Source organism: Podarcis muralis, chromosome 10 (assembly GCF_964188315.1).
Source record: "Podarcis muralis chromosome 10, rPodMur119.hap1.1, whole genome shotgun sequence".
Lineage (NCBI taxonomy): Eukaryota > Metazoa > Chordata > Lepidosauria > Squamata > Lacertidae > Podarcis > Podarcis muralis.
Window position 1 is genome coordinate 56,965,542 of NC_135664.1, and position 23,763 is coordinate 56,989,304.

At 42.2% G+C, this 23,763-nt stretch overlaps 1 protein-coding gene and 1 long non-coding RNA gene across 3 annotated transcripts in view; one reads left to right on the forward strand and one right to left on the reverse strand.

Moving 5' to 3' along the window:
- FGD4 (FYVE, RhoGEF and PH domain containing 4) overlaps positions 1-17,257 on the reverse strand; it is a 100,777-nt gene extending 83,520 nt beyond the window's left edge. Inside the window, exon 1 of one of the 2 annotated variants that reach the window (XM_028746199.2) lies at positions 16,927-17,257. In XM_028746199.2, coding sequence (XP_028602032.2) covers positions 16,927-17,119 — 193 coding nt within the window. In that variant the 5' untranslated portion in view covers positions 17,120-17,257. Of the gene's footprint in view, positions 1-7,108; positions 7,241-16,926 lie in introns of those variants that run through there. The other variant, XM_028746201.2, reaches the window with a different exon arrangement.
- Positions 17,258-17,447: 190 nt separating this feature from the next.
- On the forward strand, positions 17,448-23,206 carry LOC144329004 (uncharacterized). The gene is made up of 2 exons (XR_013394411.1): positions 17,448-17,576; positions 19,230-23,206. It is a non-coding gene; the product is annotated as an uncharacterized LOC144329004 (long non-coding RNA).
- Positions 23,207-23,763: the final 557 nt, after the last annotated feature.

The following is a 23,763-nucleotide window of genomic DNA, read 5'->3' on the forward strand; positions in this document are numbered from 1 at the left end:
TATCATTTATGAATCGCTTCCCATGAAGCATGTTGAAGAGATTTCACAACACACTAAGATATGTGTTTTACTACTGGTTTTTGCATCTTTCATATAAAACTATCCGGTACAGCAGCAGCAGCAGCACCACAGAGGTGACAATAATACCCATTTTCTGTGGCAGCCATCCTACTTGAAGTCTTAATGATTCATCTATTGTGAGAGTGGAATGCAATTAAATCATTTGTTTTGCATATATCTGCATACCACTTAAACACTAGAGCAGTTTCTATGCAGTTACCAAAACCATAACCAAGAACAACTTATGAGAATTAAAAGAGGAGTTTTTTTGCCGATAATAATTGAATGTTAATAGACCTTTGGAATTGTTAGTTTAAAAACAAAACACATTTTGCTGAAAACTATGGTGTTTCCTTTTCTTTCTTTTTTGGTAGTAGCAAAATATAACATTTTCCTGCTGTCACAACATGTATTGGAAATTGTTAGTTCTGTGACTACAGGCTGCATTAGCTAACAGCACTCAACAAACACTGCTTGATAATACTGATAGAATTTTTGATCAATAACATGGATAGAACCATAGGATGACATTACTGAGTATTGCCACCGTCCTACATAATTTGTGACAAATAAAATCACTGAGAACATGCACTAGACAAGGCAGAACTGAATCAAACCAGAAAAGACATTAATTAGAAATCCTCCCGGCACCCTATTAAGATAAGCAGCCAGCAGCACGGAATGGCTTTAAATATGTTAAGTTTCCAGATCATTGCAGAAAAGAAGCACACTGACCCAACAAGCCACTACTTGCTGAGATTAAACAGCATACTAACATGAAGGAACGGAAGTACTGATCAGTCCAAAAGATATGCAACTGTATTTTTCAAGCTCGTATTTTAATGTTTTCCAAGTTTGGGGGTTTTCTATCTAAAACATGAGGAAGGTCAGCATTTGCCTTCAAACACAGTATTTTATTTTTTATTTTTTTTAAAAAAATTAACAAATCTGCAGGGATATGAATATTATGAGCTAAATTGCCAGACATTTCACAAATTAAGTTCTATTTGATACAGAGCCAATATCTCATCCTCGTGGAGGATAACGCTATCAAGGGCTACTAGCTATAGCAGCTATGCTCTGCCTCCACAGTCTGAGACAACAATGCTTCTGAATACAAGTTGCTGGAAATCAACAGGAGGTGAGAGTGCTCTTGTGCTAATGTACCACTTGTGGGTTTCCCACAAGCCTCTGGCTGGCGTTGGCCACTGTGAGATCAGGATGCTGGACTAGGTAGGCTATTGGCCTGATCCAGCAGGCTCATATGATGTTCCACCTGCTTTGTTAAAATGCAAGAATGCAGAATCTATCTTAAAGGTTTGGGGCCACATGGGAAGAATCACATTCACGCAAGCCTTCTCTGCTCCCCAATCCTGGGTTTAGTTCTTTCCATTCAATTCTACTCCTGGGTTCTGAATTCTTCCTTTATGAGAGCACCATGGAACGGAACCAAAGAAGAAAAGAGGCCACTCCCGCTATAAATAATAAATAAATTATCTAAAAAATAGACCGTAAAGGTAAAAGACCTCTGACAGTTAAGTCCAGTCGCAAACGACTCTGGGGTTGCGGCGCTCATCTCGCTTTACTGGCCAAGGGAGCCGGCGTTTGTCCGCAGATAGTTTTTCCGGGTCATGTGATCAGCATGACTAAGCCACTTCTGGCGAAAGCAGAGCAGCGCACAGAAACACCATTTACCTTCCTGCCGGAGCGGTATCTATTTATCTACTTGCACTTTGATGTGCTTTCAAACTGCTAGGTTGGCTTGCGGGGATTCGAACCGCCAACCTTCTGATCAGCAAACTCAAGCAAATCAATCAATGCATCAAAGTTTCATGAATTTTGTCACCTTAAACATATGGCCACTTGAGACCTGAAGAGTAGTAGAGTTCTTCTACTCACCCCTAAAATTCATTTAATATACGGATGATAGGAAACTAAGATTGGCCTTGAAATTTTAAAATGATTAAGAATATCCTAGAGATCAAACCCTGTACATAAGCCACTTAGCTATACACAAATATATTAGCTGTATTCAATCTAAACCGATGTATGCAAAAATTTGACTCTTTGCCATTTTGAAATGAATTTTCATTTGAACAGATGAGCTCCAAAGTAAAAATTAATTGGGTACGGTGCAACAAATTTATCAGTTATTTCAAATCCCTTTGCCACTGCATTTAAGCAGACTTTTGTTAGAAAGCAGGAAGCTGCCTAGCAACCTCATATTAGTAACATTGTTCAAAGTATATTTGAGATGAAACCACCTACTCACAAATTACATATTTTAGCCATGAGGGAAGAAAATCAATGGACACTCATTAAATAAACTCAGCGTTCATCTTTTGGGAATGTTGCTGAAGAGTCTATGGGTAAATTGTTTTCTTAGAAACGATCAGCTGCTGAAGAAAATTGATTCAACACTGTACAGGACAGTCTTGCGGCATCTTAAAGACTAAACATATTGTGGTATGTGCTTTTGTAGACTAGAGTTCAGTTCATCAGATGCTAGACTCCTACTGTTTTAACAGCAGGAGACCAACATGACTACAGTGGTACCTCAGGTTAAGAACTTAATTTGTTCCGGAGGTCCGTTCTTAACCTGAAACTGTTCTTAACCTGAGGTACCACTTTAGCTAATGGGGCTTCCTGCTGCTGCTGCCGCCGCACGGTTTCTGTTCTCATCCTGAAACAAAGTTCTTAAACCGAGGTACTATTTCTGGGTTAGCGGTGTCTGTAACCTGAAGCGTCTGTAACCCGAGGTACCACTGTATTTATCTTTTGGTCAGTTTCCAGGTGATTTGAGGGACAGAAGAAAAGACGCTGAATCACTATTGGAATTTAATATCTCCTTCTAAGGCTTATAGGCAAGAAAGCAGAATGGAAATTCATCCCAATGTGATAATTTAGCAGAGCAATATATATGGAATGTCACTATTGGCTCAGCCCCCAATAAACTGGGGAAATCGCCTCTCTGCAGATGCCGATGCCGGAAATCGCGCATGCACGATGCCACCCACGGAGGGATATCTGCTGAAGTGAACCAGTCCAGGCAAGGTAAACCTTGCCAACCCCTGGTTTATTCCATCCAACTCTACAATTCTATGATTCTATGTTCTTGTTCAGATCAAGAATGTAGATTTGTGCCCCAGGAGTTAGATTTGGTATATAGGCCTTTTTTCTTGCCTTTCAGAGTCTTAAGAAAAGAAGGGTGAGGGGTGAGAACACACTTGCAGAAGGGTAGTCATGTCCTTTATTTTTTATCTCATGCTAAACTTATTCCCTTCCCATGGAAATAAAACTACCAGAATAACTGATAGAGGGGGTTCTCTCTAATCCAAGCAAATTTTATTCACTCAAACAGCAAGAAGAAGAAGAAGAAGAAGAAGAAGAAGAAGAAGAAGAAGAAGAAGAAGAAGAAGAAGAAGAAGAAGAGCAGCAGCAGCAGCAGCAGCAGCAGCAACAACAACAACAACAACAACAACAACAACAACAACAACAACAACAACAACAACAACAACAACAACAACAACAACAGAGAAATGGGAGTATCTTCAAGAGTTAGAGAACAATTATGTGTATGGCTACTCAGAAGCAACACAAGTACTGCAGCTCAATAACTGTGCAATCCTCCGCAAAAAAAGCTCAAGAACTCTGGGCAATCTCCCCCCATTTATTTTTAGTCCCCCAAAATAGGGGGTGTCTTATACATGGGGGTGTGTTATACATAGAAAAAGTATGGTAATTTGAATTTGCATTCAATAGTTCCTTATTGGCAGTCACTAACGACACACAATTACAAGTCACCAGAGCAGTTCATTTACAGGCATCTATCATACACTGAGAAATAAATATTTTTTAAAGCCAATAATTTAGAAGGGAAAAAATCCCCACCTTATACCTGAGGAATTCATTTTACATAAGCCTATCAGGATATCTTCAGAAAAACAGAAGTAGCTTCGCAAGTTTTGTAGTAACTACCAGCTATCTGATATGCAGTGAAACTTTTACAAGCTATACCTAAACAAGTAATGCCAACTTTCACGTTATAAAGAGATGTAAACTGCAAGTACCTATGTTGGCTTAGTAGGGGAGAAATAAAAACATTCTCGCAGCAGAGAAATTAGGATCAACAACAACAAAAAAGGTTGAGTGAGCCGACATTCAAATTCATTATAATTATTCATAGGGCATAGAAGAGAGAGGGAATCAAGATGATGATTCAGGGCACAATGACAAAATATTACTCTGCAGTTTGCAATAGCGTGTGGGAGAGCTATTATGCAGTCGCATGCACACTTAGCGTGGGAGTTGAGCTCCACTGAAACAGAGTAGAACTAACTTTCGAAGCCAACATGCATAGAATTCAGCTATTAATTACGTTAGGGCAATGCCTGGAGAAAGACCTCAAGTTTCCACAAGGTTACTCGCACAAAGATAATGATAACAAAGATATCCCCTTAAGTATCTTTGATAAGGTTTAAAAAGGAGGGTGAGGTAATAAATGATAAAGCATCTGCTCAACAGGAGATATAATCCTACTTTCCTATTTCTGGTGGAATTTAATTTTCTGCTGCTTAGGTAATTTTTAGTTGAAAGTGAATTTATTTTTAAATGTGTGCTTGCCTACACTGCAAGATATGAAGCAACCTTCAGAGACTCTCCTCCGAAGCTGCTCTGGGCACCTACTGCAGCCATGAAGCCTCCTCAAGGTCAGAGGGAGGCAACAGGTAAGATGGGAGAGAGCTTGAGTCAGGAGACAGCAGCAAGAAATAACCCATAATTCACGATGAGATTTCACAGGCATTTACCTACTAAACTCCATATCAGAATCTAGACACAGAATTCCATTATTTCACATTCATGTGGATTTTAGACTTTTCTGCATTGCAGATAATTACTCACACTTAAAAGCAACAGCACAGCTTTGCACTGTAAGGCAAGAATCAAACATGTAAATATTGAATCCTAGCATTTAGTTAAAACAGGTAAAATCTTAACTCTGACTAATTTTTCTCCCAAGAAGCAGGCGTCTTTTAATTTCGTGACTGCTGTCACCATCTGCAGTGATCATGGAGCCCAAGAAAGTAAAATCTCTCACTGCCTCCATTTCTTCCCCTTCTATTTGCCAGGAGGTGATGGGACCAGTGGCCATGATCTTAAGGTTTTTTTTTATGTTGAGCTTCAGACCATATTTTGTACTCTCCTTTCACCTTCATTAAAAGGTTCTTTAATTCCTCCTCACTTTCTGCCATCAAGGTTGTGTCATCTGCATATCTGAGGTTGTTGATATCTGAGGTTGTTCCAGCAATCTTAATTCCGGCTTGGGATTCATCCAATCCAGCCTTTCGCATGATGAATTATGCATATAAGTTAAATAAGCAGGGAGACAATATACAGCCTTGTCGCACTCCTTTCCCAATTTTGAACCAATCAGTTGTTCCATATTCAGTTCTAACTATAGCTTCTTGTCCCACATAGAGATTTCTCAGGAGACAAATGAGGTGATCAGACACTCCCATTTCTTTAAGAGCTTGCCATAGTTTGCTGTGGTCGACACAGTCAAAGGCTTTTGCGTAGTCAATGAAGCAGAAGTAGATGGTTTTCTGGAACTCTCTAGCTTTCTCCATAATCCAGCACATGTTTGCAGTTTGGTCTCTGGCTCCTCTGCCCCTTCGAAATCCAGCTTGCACTTCTGGGAGTTCTCAGTCCACATACTGTTTAAGCCTGCCTTGTAGAATTTTAAGCATAACCTTGCTATCATGTGAAATGAGCGCAATTGTGCGGTAGCTGGAGCATTCTACATGGAATAAATTTACATAAACCTGAATATATTATCCACTTACATGTGTGCAGAATAACCCCGGAGACCAGAGTTGAAGTTCTGTCCTTCTACCAAAGCAGAAAGAATGCACTGAAAGTATGTTTTAACACCATCAATTTCTAAAATAAATCTAGAAAATACAGAACTTTTAAAAAGTAAACAAGAGCACATTATTTCTATCCAATTTAGTTTACCCTTTCAGAAACTAGAGATGCCAAGAAAAGCAGCTCCTTAGCATTAGCACAAAAGTAGCACTTCACAGGCTAACAGGAAGAACATAATTTGTTTTGGCAGCCAGTTGTATCTGTATAACACTATTGGAGCAATTTGTTTGATTCCTAGAAATCTGTAATCTCTCAAACAAATCTGTATACAACCCTAAGAGGAAAAGTATACATTAATGCTTTGGGAGACTGCTGTTTCATTTCTAACAACCTGTGTACTAAAAAAGTGGTTTTCAGGGATGTGAACTGTATGGACCTATTCTTAATCTCTCTCTCTGACCTTGCTTATCTTTGCAACACCCTTGGATTTGTTTTTACTGTGTGTTTCTGTTCTCGGTCTGTTTGCAGTTACTCAGGGCTAGAGGCTACCATAATACCGTGCTCAGTGACAATAAACATTCAAACACAAAACTCAAACACATAATATGGATCAGAAATGTTTTGCGATATCAAAACGAATTTTTCCATAACGTTTCCATCATAGTTAGTAGCCATCAATAGCCCTTTCATCCATTAATTTGTCCAGGCCTCTTTTAAAGCTATCGAAGTCAGCAGCCATCAGAAACTTCTCCATGGTCTCAAGGGCTAGAATCTGCCATCTCATGAAAAATAAGCAATGCTGAAATGCTCAGGAGTTCAGAGACTATTCCTTACATCAGGGGCCAGCAAACTTTTTCAGCAGGGGGCCGGTCCACTGTCCCTCAGACCTTGTGGGGGGCCTGACTATATTTTTTTTGGGGGGGGGATGAATAAATTCCTATGCCCCACAAATAACCCAGAGATGCATTTTAAATAAAAGCACACATTCTACTCATGTAAAAACACGCTGATTGCTGGACCATCCATGGGATTTAGAAGGATCTAGCCCCTGGCCTTAGTTTGCCTACGCATGCCTTATATCAAGCTAGAAAGGCAAATAGCACTCCCCACAGTCCTAAATCACAACTGTGCATGCTACTTGGGGGGCACCCTAGCTTAGTGGCACAAGTTAAGGAAATCATACCTTTCGTAGGCTCAGCCGTAGAAGTAGGTTTTTCATTTGCACACCTCTTTGCTGCATGTAGCAGGCAGATACTGGTCCTTTGCTCCAAGGTGAAGGCTAACTGCCTGCCCTTTACTGTTACATTCAACAAAGGGGAAATGCACACCCGGAACACACAAATCACATGTTCCTCAGATAACTAATCTAAATAGTACTTGGATTACGTAGCAGATGGAGGGGGTGTAACGAACTTAATTTATTACAAACAAGCAATAAAAAGGTCTGACAAAGGGCTGTTTAACAAAGACTGATGATGGAGAAAGCAGGAAGTGACTTTAGAATCTATGGGGAACTTCTGAGCTCTCTGTTACCTATCAAGTGGTGTGTCTGCAAGTGGACAGTCTTAAATGGAAAGGGAGCTCTATCAATGATAGATGTTCCTACATTTGCAGGGAAGTTGTAGTGGTGAGAATCATCAACCCCAGGAATGTTTTATATGGCTTTTCTATCCAAGTTTTGTATTTCTTACAAATCAAAACTTTGTTATTTTTGCTACCAAAATCTCTGCATGTGTTTGCAACAGGTAACGACTACTCTTCAGCCATTTCACAAGCCGAGCTCTGCATACCAAAGGTCAATAAATCTGAAGATAAATTGTTTCTATTAGATTTCTCTTGAAATGTTTGACTTGTACCCACAGATGGGCAGCCAAATATCATCAGTCAAATCTTGATCTAATTATCTGCTAAGATCGTTCTCACGTTACTTCATATTGACAAAACCCGTAAAGTACTGCATCACAAGGTCCATTTACTTCAGACCTTTAAAAATGCCACATGCTGCAGCATAAATAATTCTGTGGTTTTTTAAGCATTCAGACAAGTTAGACAGGTTATCCTCATCACAGAAATGCTAATGAATCTCTGTTAATATGGAGCCTAAATACAAGCATGATTGAGCTTGAAGCCTGATTTATATACAACAGAATACCACCACCTTGTTCACTTCAACTAAACCAAAAATACCATACAGTTTTACTCCACAAGCATAAACTGTATAGTGTTTTTTAAAAAGATATGTATTTTTAAAAAGTTAATACTAACATAATTATATTTTAGTGTTGGACACGACTAAACGACTAAACAACAACAATCTCTTATGCAATACACATACAAGACTCATTTGATAATTGAGGTTAATAGTACTAAATTCAGGAGAAAATACTTGGGTGAGGCTCTCTCAAAATGACACCTGCAAGAAGCAGGGTTGAACATTTTCTTGATTATAATTAGCACATGTTATTCAAAGGAACCAAGTGACTAGACATTTGTACTGTTTATAGTTTCTCCCCTGTCCGATCCACTTTGCTGTGTTAATTTCTCAGAAGACCTGTTTGCCCAGATCCTGCTACAACACCACAATATGAGGGGGGGGGGGGGGGAAACCTCCTGTAGTCTTCTAGAAGTGTGCTGTCATACTTCTGGCAATAAGGGGTATTCTATTATATTTCTACTCTATCCGGAATGTATTTCTCTCTCATGGAATGAGTTGGTTCAGGTACTAAAAAACAACAGTAAATTTAGAAGACCAGAACAGTGGATGGTTTCATACAGCTTAGCAGCCAATTACAGCAACATTTAGTTCTTTGTTCCAGTGGAGTGGTAGGATTTCCAATCTCCGCTCAACCTTTCTTGCCTTTTCCATTGCTCTTGTTTGACAGTTTTATTTCTGTGCCCTTTTGTCTACTTGCTTCCAGCCGTAATCCACTTAATGCTCTATTTCTCTCAGCCTTTGTGCTGTTTGTAGCACCAGACCACAAAGCCTGAAACAATTCTTTTAAATGCCTCTTTGGTGTATCCCTCTCTCTCTTAGTCCCAGCTTTCCCCTTTTTACTTGTGGCATGTGACTTCTCACAATGCTCTCATGCTTTTCCGCCTTCCTGGAATCCCCATCTCACCCTCTCTCAACTTATCTTAAAAATGAAATAAAACAATGTTATCAACCACCCTTCTTTGAAGGGCATGGTTTCCCCATTTCCAACACCACACCCACACCCACACACACCCACACACACACACCCCAGGCTGAGAGAACATGACTAGAACAAGGTCTACACCACACAGGTTCCTTTTGTCGCACTTAATTCCAACTAGAATCTTTCTTAAACCAAAAAGCTGCAAACCCCCCCCCCCCAAAAAAAAACTCATGCTCAAGGACCAGCTTTATCAACCTCCACTACCATTGGTGCACCATCTACCAAGTTTAATGGGGCAACATTCCTAACATATGCAAAAATACTGGGCAATTTCCCAACCTATACTAAGTGAAATTGCCCTGTGTTATGAAACTCTTGCCATAATTCTTGGAGCAACAGACAAAGCCCCTGAAGCGCAGTTACCAAAACAAGCCCCCCACAACCTACCCATCTTTGTTGTACTTTTCCATCCTTAAAAAAGAAAGGAGGGGGAAACCGGAAAGGGAGGGCACTTTACCCTGATTAAATGCACACTAGAATCCCTGCTGCAGCAGGTACTGTGTTTATTTAGTTAATAAAATTCAGATTCCAACTGATTGTAAAAGCAGCAACAACCTCAAAAGCGATTTGCCATGGTTCACAACTTAAAAGAAAAACTGCCCACAACATGGAAAAACTCCAAGCAGTGTGCTGTCTCTCCCCAGGAGTCTGCGATAGCTCAGTTGGTAGAGCATAAGACTCTTAATCTCAGGGTTGTGGGTTTGAGCCCCACACTGGGCAAAAGATTCCTTCATTGCAGGGGGCTGGGCTAGATGACCCTTGTGTTCCCTTCCAACTCTACTATTGATTCTATGAGCCAAGTTCTGCCCAACATGCTAATTTTGTACAAGCAAAAACTTGTGTGTAGAGAAGCATTCACTTATGCAAATTTCCATCTGAAGTGTGAACTGGTGTAGCTCAGACAACTTTCCATCTCAGATAGAAGTAGGATCCAGATCTTTAACTGATCAGGATGTTCACAGCTCTGCCTCTCCAGGCAGCTAAGGACAGATAAACCAGGAATGCACTGCACTGAATATAAAGGAGCTGCTGGGAGCACTAACAAATCTAGTGAATCACTGCTCCATTGTTCTCAGTACTGACAGAGGCCTGTTTCTGCAATGCCAGGAAAAAGCTTCTGAATGAGAGGTGAGCTTGCCTAGCTGCTGGGCATCAACGCTTTGCATTTGTTCAGTAGAGACACAGTTCATTCCTGTCTGAAGACTTCAGCATGTTTTGCAAGGCAGAGAGGCATGAGAATCACACACTTGTCACTGAAAGTTGACAATTCTGACAAATATACCTATCCCACTGCCTAGAATGCACCCTTACCAAGAAGACTGAAGCCACTGATTTGGAGTACAGTGGCACCTCGGGTTACATACGCTTCAGGTTACATACGCTTCAGGTTACAAACTCTGTTGACCCAGAAACAGTACCTCAGGTTAAGAACTTTGCTTCAGGATGAGAACAGAAATCGCGGCAGCAGTGGGAGGCCCCATTAGCTAAAGTGGTGCTTCAGGTTAAGAACAGTTTCAGGTTAAGAACGGACCTCCGGAAAAAATTAAGTACGTAACCAGAGGTACCACTGTAGAGCCCCAGGCTGCTGGGAGATCAACATTCATGCTGTGGCCCCTCTGGTTGCAGCAGCTCAGTGTTTCAGAGTCACCAAGATAACTGAAGAGGCTGCCCCAACATAGCAAAGGACCCATACATGGACAGGCCATGCATTAGATTTGACGTTTCTTCCCCAGGACTGGTGAGCAGTGGAGGAGTTTAAAGCTCCACTGCTAGAAAGAACATTAACTGGGTAACATTCAATATTCTGGTGGCTTCTGGTTCATGCAGAAATGTGTGCCACTTTACGTGGTCTGCTACCCCCAAATGGGATTGATTTTAATCAGTAATATGGTAGCTGATGCCATCAGCTGCCTTGCTGGAGCTGCAATGGGTCGCTGGAAGTCAACACCTTCCTGGACAGTTGTGACCACAGCTCTCAAATACTTGTCACTGCTTTCAAAAAATCATGGCAGCAGGAATTCATGAAGCAATTTGATTATACTGTAGTAGTATAGTAGTGAAGTATTGGTGTCTATACCAACTCTGGAATGGCTATTCCTGCTGCAACTGCAAATGCAAATGCCAGTAATTGATGTTCAGTGGAACAGACTGCCACAAGAGGTGGTGGACTCTCCTTCCTTGGAGGTTTCTAAGCAGAGTTTGGATGGCCACCTGTCACATATGATCTGAGATTCCTGCATTGCAGGGAGTTGGACTAGATGACCCTCGGAGTCCCTTCCAAATAAGGATGCTTATCCCTATGAACAACAAAAGATGCATCCAATTCAATGTGGTTGGGTGAATAGTAAAAAGATGGAGATGATCAGCTAAATATGCAGGATGCTTCTGTACAACAATCTCCCTTTCTGAAATAAGGCAAGTTCCTTTAAAGCCAAGGGTTACAAGAGGTCTGGACTCAAGCCATATGTCACAATTCTGCCAATATTAACCATAATCCCTGTTCATTTAAAGAGATAAGTGCATGATCCCACACCAAAATCAATACAATATACATTGGCAGAATTGTGTCTTAGGAACTTGATAATCCAAATCTACAGAAATTTGCTTTAAATGACTTTTCAGTCTCTATTTGGACAGTAATTTACTTTCAGCTCCACAGAATATTTTTACAGAGCTTACTGGACCCCACAACATTGATTGATTGATCTTCTGACCAGTGCAAAAGCACCACTCAGTATGTTATAGGACTACTGAATGGTCAACTCCTCCTAGTAGGTATTATATGAACTTGTCGATTTAGTAGTTGTTTGGGTAAATGTTGATAGCTCAAATTACAAAAGCAGAAAATTTAAACTTCTCCAAAAACACAAGATCGGAAGTAAGAAACTAGAACTTTTAGCTGTATGAACGGAAATAGACTCTAGAAAACATGGAGAAGCTGCAACCTTTGAAGAGAGTCTTTCTCATAGTTGTTTATGATGCAGAACTTCCTTACGAGATATATTAACTCCATGCTGCAATGTTCTGTTTCTCTTCAGGCAGCAATCTGAAGAACTGTGCAAAGGAGGATAAAGTATTTTTCTTATAACTTATCCTGCTTGGGTAACTCAGCTGGCAGAGCACGAGACTGTTAATCTAGGGTTGTGTGTCCAAGTCCCACGTTGGGCAAAAGATTCCTGCATTGCAGGTGGTTGACCCTTGTGGTCCCCTTCCAACTCTACAATACAATGATATATTGCATGTGACTATAGAATATATAAGGGACGCGGGTGGTGCTGTGGGTAAAAGCCTCAGCGCCTAGGACTTGCCGATCAAAAGGTCGGCGGTTCGAATCCCTGCGGCGGGGTGCGCTCCCGTTGTTCGGTCCCAGCGCCTGCCAACCTAGCAGTTCGAAAGCACCTTCGGGTGCAAGTAGGTAAACAGGGACCGCTTACCAGCAGGAAGGTAAACGGCGTTCCGTGTGCTGCGCTGGCTCGACAGGTGCAGCTTGTCACGCTGGCCACGTGACCCGGAAGTGTCTGCGGACAGCGCTGGCTCCCGGCCTATAGAGTGAGATGAGCGCACAACCCCACAGTCTGGCAAGACTGGCCCATACGGGCAGGGGTACCTTTACCTTTACCTTTTATAGAATATATGTATTTCTTTCTGTTGCATGATGCTTTTTATTATAAAATATTATCAAGGACTCCCATGTATTTTACACATACACCACATTCAGCTCAGTCATTCTTTGCATTAAACAATACAAGAACAAAATTACTCATCAATGTGTTTCAGTCAAGAGCACAGCAGTGAGTAGCAAATCATTCCCAGCAGGACAGCTTGTGCCCAAAGGTATTTATTCTCGTCACTGCAGTGGCGGAGAGGGATGGAGGGGGAGGTTAATTCACACCAGTTTATGTACTTAGTTTAGAGCTTCCAACTTTCATATCACAAAACATTAACAAGCTCAGCACTGTATTACTGAAGTAACAAATTAGTCTACTGAAAGCTTTCACAAATAGATAGCAACAACAATAAGAAACATTAGATAAACACAGCAACAAATGAAGAACAAATGCAGCTTTTCTTGCAGCTTTTTCCCATGCTGCAGGAAGCACTGAACTGAATACAGATAGTCTTCTGGTTCCCTTTGCAGAGGGGAATCACTGCAGTAGCTGATGCTTATAGGCAATAGAGAGAATCCACTGCAGACAGGGAAACAGCATTTCAGGCAAATCTGCTCCACTGAGCTATGGCCCCCATTGTTAAAAAGTCCTACTAGCAATTTTGTTTATAACAGGAATTGGTATTGCTACTTTTGTACTTTGAAACTGGTTTTCTGTGCACAACCCATTAATGGTAGTGATTAATCAAAGTGCTCTACCCTACTGCATTTGCAGTATGTTTCCTCATGTTCCACACCTCCAATACTTGCAAGTTCCTAGCAGAGAGCAGCCATCATGGCTAGTAACTATCACCAGCCCTGTCCTCCAGGAATTTGCCCAGTCCTCTTTTAAAGCCATCAAGTTCCCCAGTTTAACTAAGCACTACATAAGTACTTTCTTTTACCTGTCCTGACTCTTCCAACATTCAGCTTCACTGGATGTCCACGAACCCTAGGGTTATAGAATCTTTTTTCTGTTGCTCAGCACCCCAGCAAATAAGGAAATCACTACTAAGCATGTAGGAGACAAGGTTTCATAGATATTACCAGAAGTTACCCATGTTTGTGAAGTGAGGAAGGATTCTCCATAACCACAAAGGCTACGTTTTTCTTAGAAAACGAGGATTTTTTTCCTTTCTTTTGGAAAATAAGTCGTTTTCTTCTGAAATGACTATTAATTTAAACATCATGTGGCTGTCTTGACTGGAGGGCCTGATAGTGGCAGTATCACATTGAAGGTAAGCAGCATCTTGAAGATATGCAGTTTTATATAATCTGAACTCAAATAAATGCACTGTCTTATCCCCTTACATACATCCCAAATGTACCTCGACCCATGAAACAAAAGTGCACTTAATCTAATTTGCACTCACTTCCTTAAGAGACTACCTTTTTACCATGAGAAATCAGAACGAACTTCCTTCTCCTTGTATCTTGCTTTGGTACTAGGCAACTAGTGGGCAGGCAAAAAGGACTGGCCAGTGTGATATGGCTTTGCTGCTACTCATGCTGGCTCACAAGTGCCTCCATCCATATACCTTCTACCTCAAACTCTGAACCAGTTTGGGCACTGACCAAAAGCTAAGTAGATTACCTGGAAACCTATGGATTCTCACACATCATGACAACCATTTACATGAAGTTAACCTAACATAGCAATTTCCAGGACCACTTATCCATCAAGGTGCTAGCATGGCTCAGTTGGTAGAGCATGAGACTCTTAATCTCAGGGTTGTGGGTTTGAGCCCCATGTTGCCTTGCAGGGGGTTGGACTAGATGACCCTGAGGGTCCCTTCCAACTCTACAATTCAATGAATGTGCAACCAATTCTGATTTTTGTTCACTGTGATCTCCATTCCCAATTTAATGTTTCTCTCAAACTTGAGCAACTTTCTTTGTGTTGGTAAAGTTGGTAAAGGACCCCCTGGATGGTTAAGTCCAGTCAAAGGCAACTATGGGGTGTGGCGCTCATCTCACTTTTCAGGCCAAGCAGTACCTATTTATCTATTTGCACCAGTATGCTTTCAAATTGGTATGTTGGCAGGAGCTAGGACAGAGCAACGGGAGCTCACCCCATGGTGGGGATTCTTTGTGTTACAGATGTACGTATTACACTCCCTTTCTCTCAATATATACATATTTGTCATTCCAATTTTTACAGCTCTTTACTAGGCAAAAACAAAGCAGCAACCCACAAAGGGGATGCTGTAAATAAAAATCTATAAATCAGCATTACCATCTGTTTAAACAGGAAATACACAAACAGAATAGTTCCCCACGCTCTAAGCTATCCAGCACTCTGGATGCAGTACTGTTGCTTTCGTGAAAATTCTCTGCCCCCTAGCAATAACCTAAATAGTTGACATATTTCCAAACGCCTTACATGAAACAAATATTTGCACTCATGCCCATTTTGTTTATTTTCATCCAACATGGAACTGATGTCATGCAGTTAAATTGAGTGATTTTTTTAAAAGGTCTAGTTTACCTTTCACAAGTAGATAAAAAGAAGCTACAGTCTACTCAGCAAGTATCTTATCCTTAATGGGCACAGTGCTTCTTCCTTTAACATGCATACACAAAAACCACTTCCAGCAACTGTTCACCAAAGCTTTTGCCAGCACTCTACAAGATTAGCACCTCCCCAAAGGAAAGCTTTCTGTAGAGCAATACCTTTTCGCTGTACAGTGGTACCTCGGGTTAAGTACTTAATTCGTTCTGGAGGTCTGTTCTTAACCTGAAACTGTTCTTAACCTGAAGCACCACTTTAGCTAATGGGGCCTCCTGCTGCTGCCACGCTGCCGGAGCACAATTTCTGTTCTCATCTTGAAACAAAGTTCTTAACCCGAGGTACTATTTCTGGGCTGGCGGAGTCTCTAACCTGAAGCGTACGTAACCTGAAGCATATGTAACCCGAGGTACCACTGTACAGCGAACGTGGCTCACCGGTGGCCCTCCAAATATTGTTGGATTCTAGCTCCCATCAGTGTCAGCCAGCATGGCCAATGGTGGAAGAAGATGGGAGTTGAAGTCCATAGCATCTGGAGGTCAGCATGTTCGCTACCCTGGCATAGAAACCTATGATTGCTCAGAGGATCTCTGCATCCATTATGTTCATTTACTTAGAGTGCAGAAAGTATCTTCCACTGATATCTTTGTTGGTTCTAGATGGTTTGCTCACTGAAAACAAGCAGGTTTGCTAAGGTGTGAGAGGGATGGAGAATTTTTATTTCAAAGAAGTCCTCTTTACCAGGAAAGAAAACAGAACATTAAAGTTTACATGCATAGGACTAACACTGCAAAACAGAATCATATAGACAATAACACATTTTCACACTATTTTGATAGAAAAGTGTTCCACACAAATTAGAAAAAGTAAGCACTTTAAATTAAAAACTTGCAATTGGCATAAGAGACTTCTTTTCATCTTTCAGTGGGCGAGAGTTAAAACCACCTTAGAATTCTAAAAGTATACTTGCACAAAACTTCATCCCAAACATGCAATGGCACCAATATCAGACAAAAACAAAACATGGAGCTCCCTCCTCTTTTTCCATACCTAAAGTGGGGAGGACACAGAACATGATCGTAAACAAGTTTACTTAAGAATTCAGCCAAGTTTATACAAAGAGCCTGCTGGATCAGACCAATGGTCTTGTCTACTCCAGCATCCTGTTCTCACAGTGGCCGACCAGATGCCTGTGGGAAGCCTGCAAGAGAGATCTCTTCCCTCTTGCATTTTCCAACGACTATTACTCAGAAGCATTTCTGCCTCTGGCCAGGGACACCACACCTTACAACATATTGAAGTCTAAACTTTATGTTGATCTATGAGTGCATGTATATTTGCAACAGTACAATACTACCGTCGATTTTGCTGCGAGAGAGTTACCCCACAGCAACTTCTGGAAGTTTGGCCGCAGGGTCTCCCCCGGTGTGGGGGGGGGGGGGGGGGAGAGAGACAGCCCAGCTGCAGTTTTGCAGAGTACGCCTTTCCAACTCCCGCTGCACTTTACTTTTCCCTCGGCGCGACCTTAGACCCGAAGCTGCTGGGCGCGACGGGCCACGCCAGGACAGCCAACAAACCGCAGGAAGGAAAGGAGAGGGAAGGGAAGGGAGGTCCCGGCTGAGAGCCCAAAGGTGAAGCCCGAGTTGTACCTGCTGCTGCCGCTGTTGGCGCCGCTTCCCTGGCAACGTCTCTCCTCCTCTCCGGGTGGGAAAGAGGCGAAGTGGCGGCGGCGGCGGCGGCGGCGGCGGCCTGGGAGAAGACCAAGGCGCTGCTGCTGAGGCTGGGGCTGGATTTCCTCCGGATGGCCACCCGCCTGAAGCCCATGCTCTCGGGCGCCTCCATCTTCCCCTCTCGCCGCCGGCTGCGCAAGTGAGGAAAGGGGGCAGAGAGAGACCAGACGCCAGACAGCGGGCAGAAAGCCGCCCTTCCTCAGCCCCTGACAGGAATGGCCACGGCCATTTCCCACGCCCCCTACAGGCAGAGGGAGGTCGGCGGCTGCTGCCACTTGCTCCTCCGGCTGCTCTGTGGGGCGCTTTACAAAGCGGGAAGGGGCGTCGGGAGATAGGGAGGCGGAGAAAACCACCGCCTGCCTCTTTGCCCCGCCTGGTGTCGCAACTCTGCCCGAGCGCCAGACGCCGCCCGCGAGGAGGAGGAAAGAGAGGCGCGCAGAGATTTGCGGCCGCCTCGAAATTCCCGCTCAAATCTGGCCGGGCGCCAAAAGCGCGCGCCTGGCCGGCGTTGCCTTGCCTCCGCCGCAGGCGCGCGCGCACTCTCGGCTCTGAGCTCCTTCACCTGCCAGGTGAGACAGGGGAGGAGAGCCCGCCCTTCCTCCTCAGGCGGGGCAGCCGCGCGCTGCTGTTACGAAAGTTCTGCTCGAGTTGCAGCCCCTGAGAGCCTGTCGGCCGCGGGCGGATTTCACGCGGCCTTTTTTAAGCGGGCTCTTATGTCAGGGTTGTTGCAGCTCGACACGGTTTACTCTGCGGTAAATCCCGGCTGAGCTCCGTTGGATTGACTCACGCGAGTGCCTGGGACGGGGGCGTCTACTTAATATGATGCTTTCCACTTGATATTATAGAATCGAGAATATAGATGCCTAGTCCAACCCACTGCAGCGCAGGACTCCGGCCCACAACTAACCACCTTACCTTCTGATTAACAGCCAGACATTGCACCGTGCTTCTCTGTCCTTTCGTTCCCATTTCGGCCCACTTTTTAGTCCAAGGCAATGGTGGAAATAATGAAGCCATTTCCAATCTTCTGTTTATTATTATTCTTCAAGTTTGTGGTTTTTACTGCTGGTTTTTACTGCTGTTTGCAATACCCTGCAATACCTATTCCTCCACCGTCTAGGCAAATATGCCTCTGAATAAGAGTTGCTGAGAACTGCAGGTGGGGACAGTTGCTGTTGCACTCAAGTTCATAGCTGTCAACCTTCCCTTTTTTGGCGGGAAATTCCCTTATTCCAGTGCCGTTTCCCACTGCTATCCTGGATTGTTAGATATGCCATAGACTGTCTGTGGGACAGGTGAGGCTGCTGATCCCTTATTTTCAAATCTGAAAGTTGACAGCTATGCTCAAGTTCTCGCTGCAGGCATCTATTTGGCCACTGTGAGAACATGATGCTGGACTAGATGGGCCTTTGGTCTGACCCAGAAGGTCTCTTCTGCTGTTTTTAATTGCTTATTCTATTCTTGTGACTTCCCTTGGCTCCCCCTTTGGGTATGAAGGGCTGGTTAGAAATGTGAAATAAGTAATAGGTGGTTTCTATTTTTCGGGCCCCTCTAGTCCAGCCTCCTGGTCTCACAATGGCCAACTGGGATATAAGCAGGTAGCTAGCCCCAAAACAATTCAGAAATTATTTGCAAAGCTGTGACCTTCATGCCTAGGTCTCTGTTGCAACATTGGCTAGAAGGCAGCACTTTGAGTGCTGGTGTCAGGGTCACAGCAGGACGCGAAGCACAGATTATAAGTGTGTGCAACACCACCTGTTCCTGCCCAAAGTGAGGAAGCTACAGATAAGTCAGGCACAGTAGATAACCAACAGAGGACCACAGCAGGTCAGCTGACACTCCCTCACCCCTGTTATAAAGACTGGGCCAGGCTTCCTCAAGGTGATCTAAGCAATGAAGAGAACAGTTCTTACTGATTTCACCATCCCAGGGTTGGTAGCTGTTCAGAGAGTATGCCCTAGCCTCTGCACTCTGACAGGTGACATTTCAGAAGCCAGAATGGTGACTAAGCAGGATTTCCAGAGGGTTATGTTTCAGCGTTCTCCTGCTGCTTAGATCTCCTGTGCCTAGCAGAGCAGGACTGCAATTTAAGGAAAGTGCTTAATATGCATAATTTATATATATTTCACATGTCAGATTGTTGTACGTGGGGGGGGCATTATACACAATTTTAGTTACCTTGATGCTGAATTTTGATTATTTTTTGAAAATGTTTTGAACAGGCAGCCCTTGCTTCCTGAGGCAAAGGACAAGATCTTACTCCCCATCTTCAATTTAAAGTACAGAAGCTGACTGGATTTTACTTGAACATTGGCAGCATGATAGTGTTTCCCAGTGCACCTGAGACTGCATGACAGGCCAATGGCATGCATAGCTCTGATCCCCATCACAGGAATTATTGGGACCCCTGAATCTAACAGTCAGAGGGGCACTGAGTTGGAGGCTGCAGGGGCACCTGTTGGTATCCCTATATTCAGCAGCCAGCTCCATGCCCTGAATCTGAATACAGGAATACCATTGCACCTGAGGCTGTTAGACAGAAGTCCCCAGATGAACTTCCCAGATCACCAGGGTCAATAGCAGGAGTCAGCAACCTAAGGCCCATGGGCCAGAAGCGGCCCACAGAGTTCGTGGCCCACAAGCCGCATTGCGTGCGGTGCTAAACCGGCACAGTGCAGGGACTCACTTCCGCGGTGCCAAAAATCATGTCTGCGCATGCGCAATGCCGAAAATTGCGGGGACACACATGATCTGGCCCACAGAGAGATCTTCGCGGGACCAATCTGGCCCAGGCAAGATAAACCTTGCTGACCCCTGGCCTATAGGGCCAAACCCTCAGGGCACCTTCTCCTGAGCCTGAAGAGCTGAAGGTCTTCCACTGCACATCACCAGTCCATGGGTGCAGGCAGCTATGGAACAGAGTAGGAGTGCCTATTTTCAGGCCAGGGTTTTTGTCCTTTAAGATGCTTAAGTTATCTCAAGGGGATGGATCTATGCTCCAGTAACCTCCCAGCTGGATTACTGTCAGGCGTTGTACATGAGGCTGCCCTTGAATACAACTTAGAAACTCCAATTATTGAAGAATTTATCTGCCACAATTCAACTACAACAGCCAGGTTTATTCATATTACACACAAAAATCGCTATGTATTCATTTCCAGAGCGATTTCAAGGTGCTGGTACTTACCTTAAAATATCTAAATGGCTTGGGATCCAGATGTCAGAAGGAGTGCCTCTTCCCTGTGGTCAAGATCTTATGTCAAGGTCCTCTTCCAAAAGCCTTCCAAGTGCTTTTTCACTGGTAGTGTCCTGGCACCACCAATAAAGAGGTGTGCCTTTTGCCTTTTACAAATTTCAGGCACCAAATCAATACTTTTTTAAAAAAACCAGGCATTCTAAGATGCATACAATAATTCAGTGTGCTGTGTGGTTTTATTGCCTGAAACTTTAATAACTGTCACACAAGAGAGAAATCTAAAAAGGTTTGCTGCTCTCTCACCAAGGTGAGGCAAAATTTGATATCCTGGATAATTCTGCCATCTGATGATTTTGCAGACAATCCTGTTTCCTTCCTTTCTTCAGAGAATCGGAGGTGTGGGCACACACAGACCACAGCAACACACAGTGACATACTAAAGAATACAGATACAGCACAAAGTTCAAGGAACAAAAAATGGCCAGTTTATTTACTGGGATAGTTATGCATTACACCATAATTTTAATCGGAACATAATGATATAAGAATCAGTATATTAGCTTCTAATTTAGTTTCTTCAGTTCTGGAGCGTCTTATTTTCCCAACCATTCAACCCGCATGATAATACCACACATGTACAAGCACATGATTCCCTCACGAAGCAATGTTTCTAGGATTGTCTACAGTTTCAAGACTGGGATGGGAGAGAGTTTGACATGGCAATAATTCAAAGCCTTCAAAACGAGTTGTTTTGGAATCCAGAATTGGTCAATATTCTTGTCTTAAAATCAGAATTGCAACACAATAAAAGTTTCTGACATTCAACCTTTAAGTCAATTAGCACATCTATCTGTATCCTCCACCATCTAGAAATACTCCATTCAACCTCAAAAAGGCTTTACAACAGAATTTCAATTTAGTTTAGGAACAGCCGACTTTTACAGCAGTATACAAATTGTATTTTAATGCAAACTGCACCATTATTTAAAACCATTTGGAATACAGTATAACACAGTATGTCCTTTCGTGTAGTTAATTAGATAAGGATATTCATGCAAAGGGGAACATTCATAGATTACAAAATCACAAAACATCAGGATTTTAAGGTTCTCTCTCTCTCTTTACTTATAAAGGATTGATTTAATCAACCCTTTAACAGTCAAACCACAGGGTTTGAAGCACTAGGTGTATAACTAGTGAGGTGTACTTAGGTCTATTCAAAGATATGGTGCACAAAGCCATACCCCTGAAGAAATAAGTTTTCAAAGCTAGATTACTCTTCTTTCTCTCCCCACCCCACCCCCACCCTCCAGAGCTGGTTAGCAAGATTGTTCACCTAACATTTGTACCAAACACTTCTGACAAATCTCCAAAACAGATATAATAATAAAGTCAAAGTTGCAATAAAAACAAAGTCTGTTTATGCTGCAAAAAATCAAAACAATCAGTGCATAATAATAATGAGCAGCACATGTACCTTCATATCAAGACACTAATTGAAACACAAGGCCCCCATCCCTCCAGAGTCTGACAGCAAATTATCTCCACTCGCAGCAACATATTTTTTCCTTTGTGTCTTGTCAATTTATCACTTTGTTACCTTCAGATTTAATAGAGGGGATTATCAAGAGCTCTGCGGGAGAGAGATTAAAATGCAATGAGGATTTAAGCCGTGCGTCTCTTGATGAAAGTTATATTGGACGTGCATTTCCAATATGCAGTAAGCGGGAAAGACTATCTCATGAAATAAGAATTATTCAGCTTCATCATCAGGGTTATGGGAAAGGGTACATGAAATCACATCATGCAAGCTTTTAAATATATTGCATATTTAGATGCATTTCTGCCTTAAGGCTGAATGCAATTAATTGCTTTTCTTTCTTTTTTTCTTTTATGCAGAATATGAACCAAAAAAATTAAATATATGGAATAAAAAATCTGATTACTATATGTCCCTTTTAGGTATAGAAATGAACAACTGAAAGAAACCTTGAAGGAAGAAAAAAGGCTATTTTTAAAGCAAGAAATAAATAAGGAAATGGCTGTGCTTCTAATGTACCTGGATTCTAATGTACCTCAGTACCTGGAATTTTGAAATAAAGGACACCTTTATAAACAAAGGAAATAACATAATTTAAAGTCAAACAGTCACCAGATGAAAAGAATCAACCAAGAAAGGGATCATTTGTAATCTCATTGAATTAGATATCAGGTTGAACCCTTTCTGGCTTCAGTAGTACAGGATTACTCAATAGTTATTTTTTGTCCCACTCCTCTGCCATAGTTAAGTTTAAGGTCCAATGTTACTAATACCAGTAATATCCAGGTAAGCAAGTTTTGTTAGCAAAGTGTTGACTTGTTTTGAAACCACTCCACTTGTAGACTTGTAGGTTCTCGTGACTAAACCATACCCTTTGGGTTATATATAGCTTTGAGGGGGCCTTCTGAGAACTATTGGTAGGTATTCTACCATTTTTGCACTCAGACCTTGAGTTTCTAGTAATTAATCTTGACATAATTATGACCCAGCCATTACTGCAGGCATAATGCAGCAGCCTTCCTACATCCAGAAACGTGTGGTGCATACTAACCTGCACAGCACACAGGGAAGAAAGTGCAGGTCTATATATTTGCCTTCCATGAATGAAGGTCAGCACTGGATATTTTCATGTCCAGATAAAACAGGGTACATGTATGGAGGTGGGTGCAAATCCATAGCAAATCCCCCACCTCTCATTTGCATCTGCACAGTGTGGGTGAACAAGTGCATTCTCATCTTCTGATATAGATAGGAACGTGTAACTTCATCGCTTTGCGGGGTACTCATGACCATCTCTGCATTGGAGCTCTATTATGTTTGCATTCAATTTTTAATTCTTTCCCTAAAACTCTCCAAATATAATTATTCAATACGACCCAAAATTATAATTTTCAGTACTTTGAATGCTCTGGAAACAAATATTTCAAAAGAATAACCTCCCTACCCCCAACTGCAATATATATTAGAAAGAAAAACTGAAATTCTCAACACAATTTCCCTGGAGTTCAGTGGAACTTAGGTCAGAGCAAATGTGCTTAGGGCAGAAGCTTAACAGTGCAATCCTATGCATTTTTTACTTTCAAGTCTCTCTTTGTTCAGTAGGGTTTATTTCCTGGTAGGTATGCATAGGATTGCAGCCATTAATGTACTTCATTGGAATAATTTTAATAAGAATATCTTTGTAGTTCTAAAAGATGTTTGGTAAGAATAAGAGGCAGTTGCAGTAGTGCTGCTTAAGCAGCAACGCTCATGTTTTCATATCTGAAACGTGCGGAAATGAACAAGCCCCAGTATTCTGAGGGGTACATTGGCCTAGCTGAAACATATCCTTAATATAATAAATTAGATATAAAGAGCATGTTCCAACCAATTTTAAGCATTTTTAAGGCATATCGATTTCAGTGAATGAGATTTAAGCATGTGCTTAGCTCTCTCTTTCTGTCTGAAATCATCATGCATAATTTAGAGTAGATCATACCCAATTGAAAAACAAAACAAACTCCACGTAAGGGCTCATTTC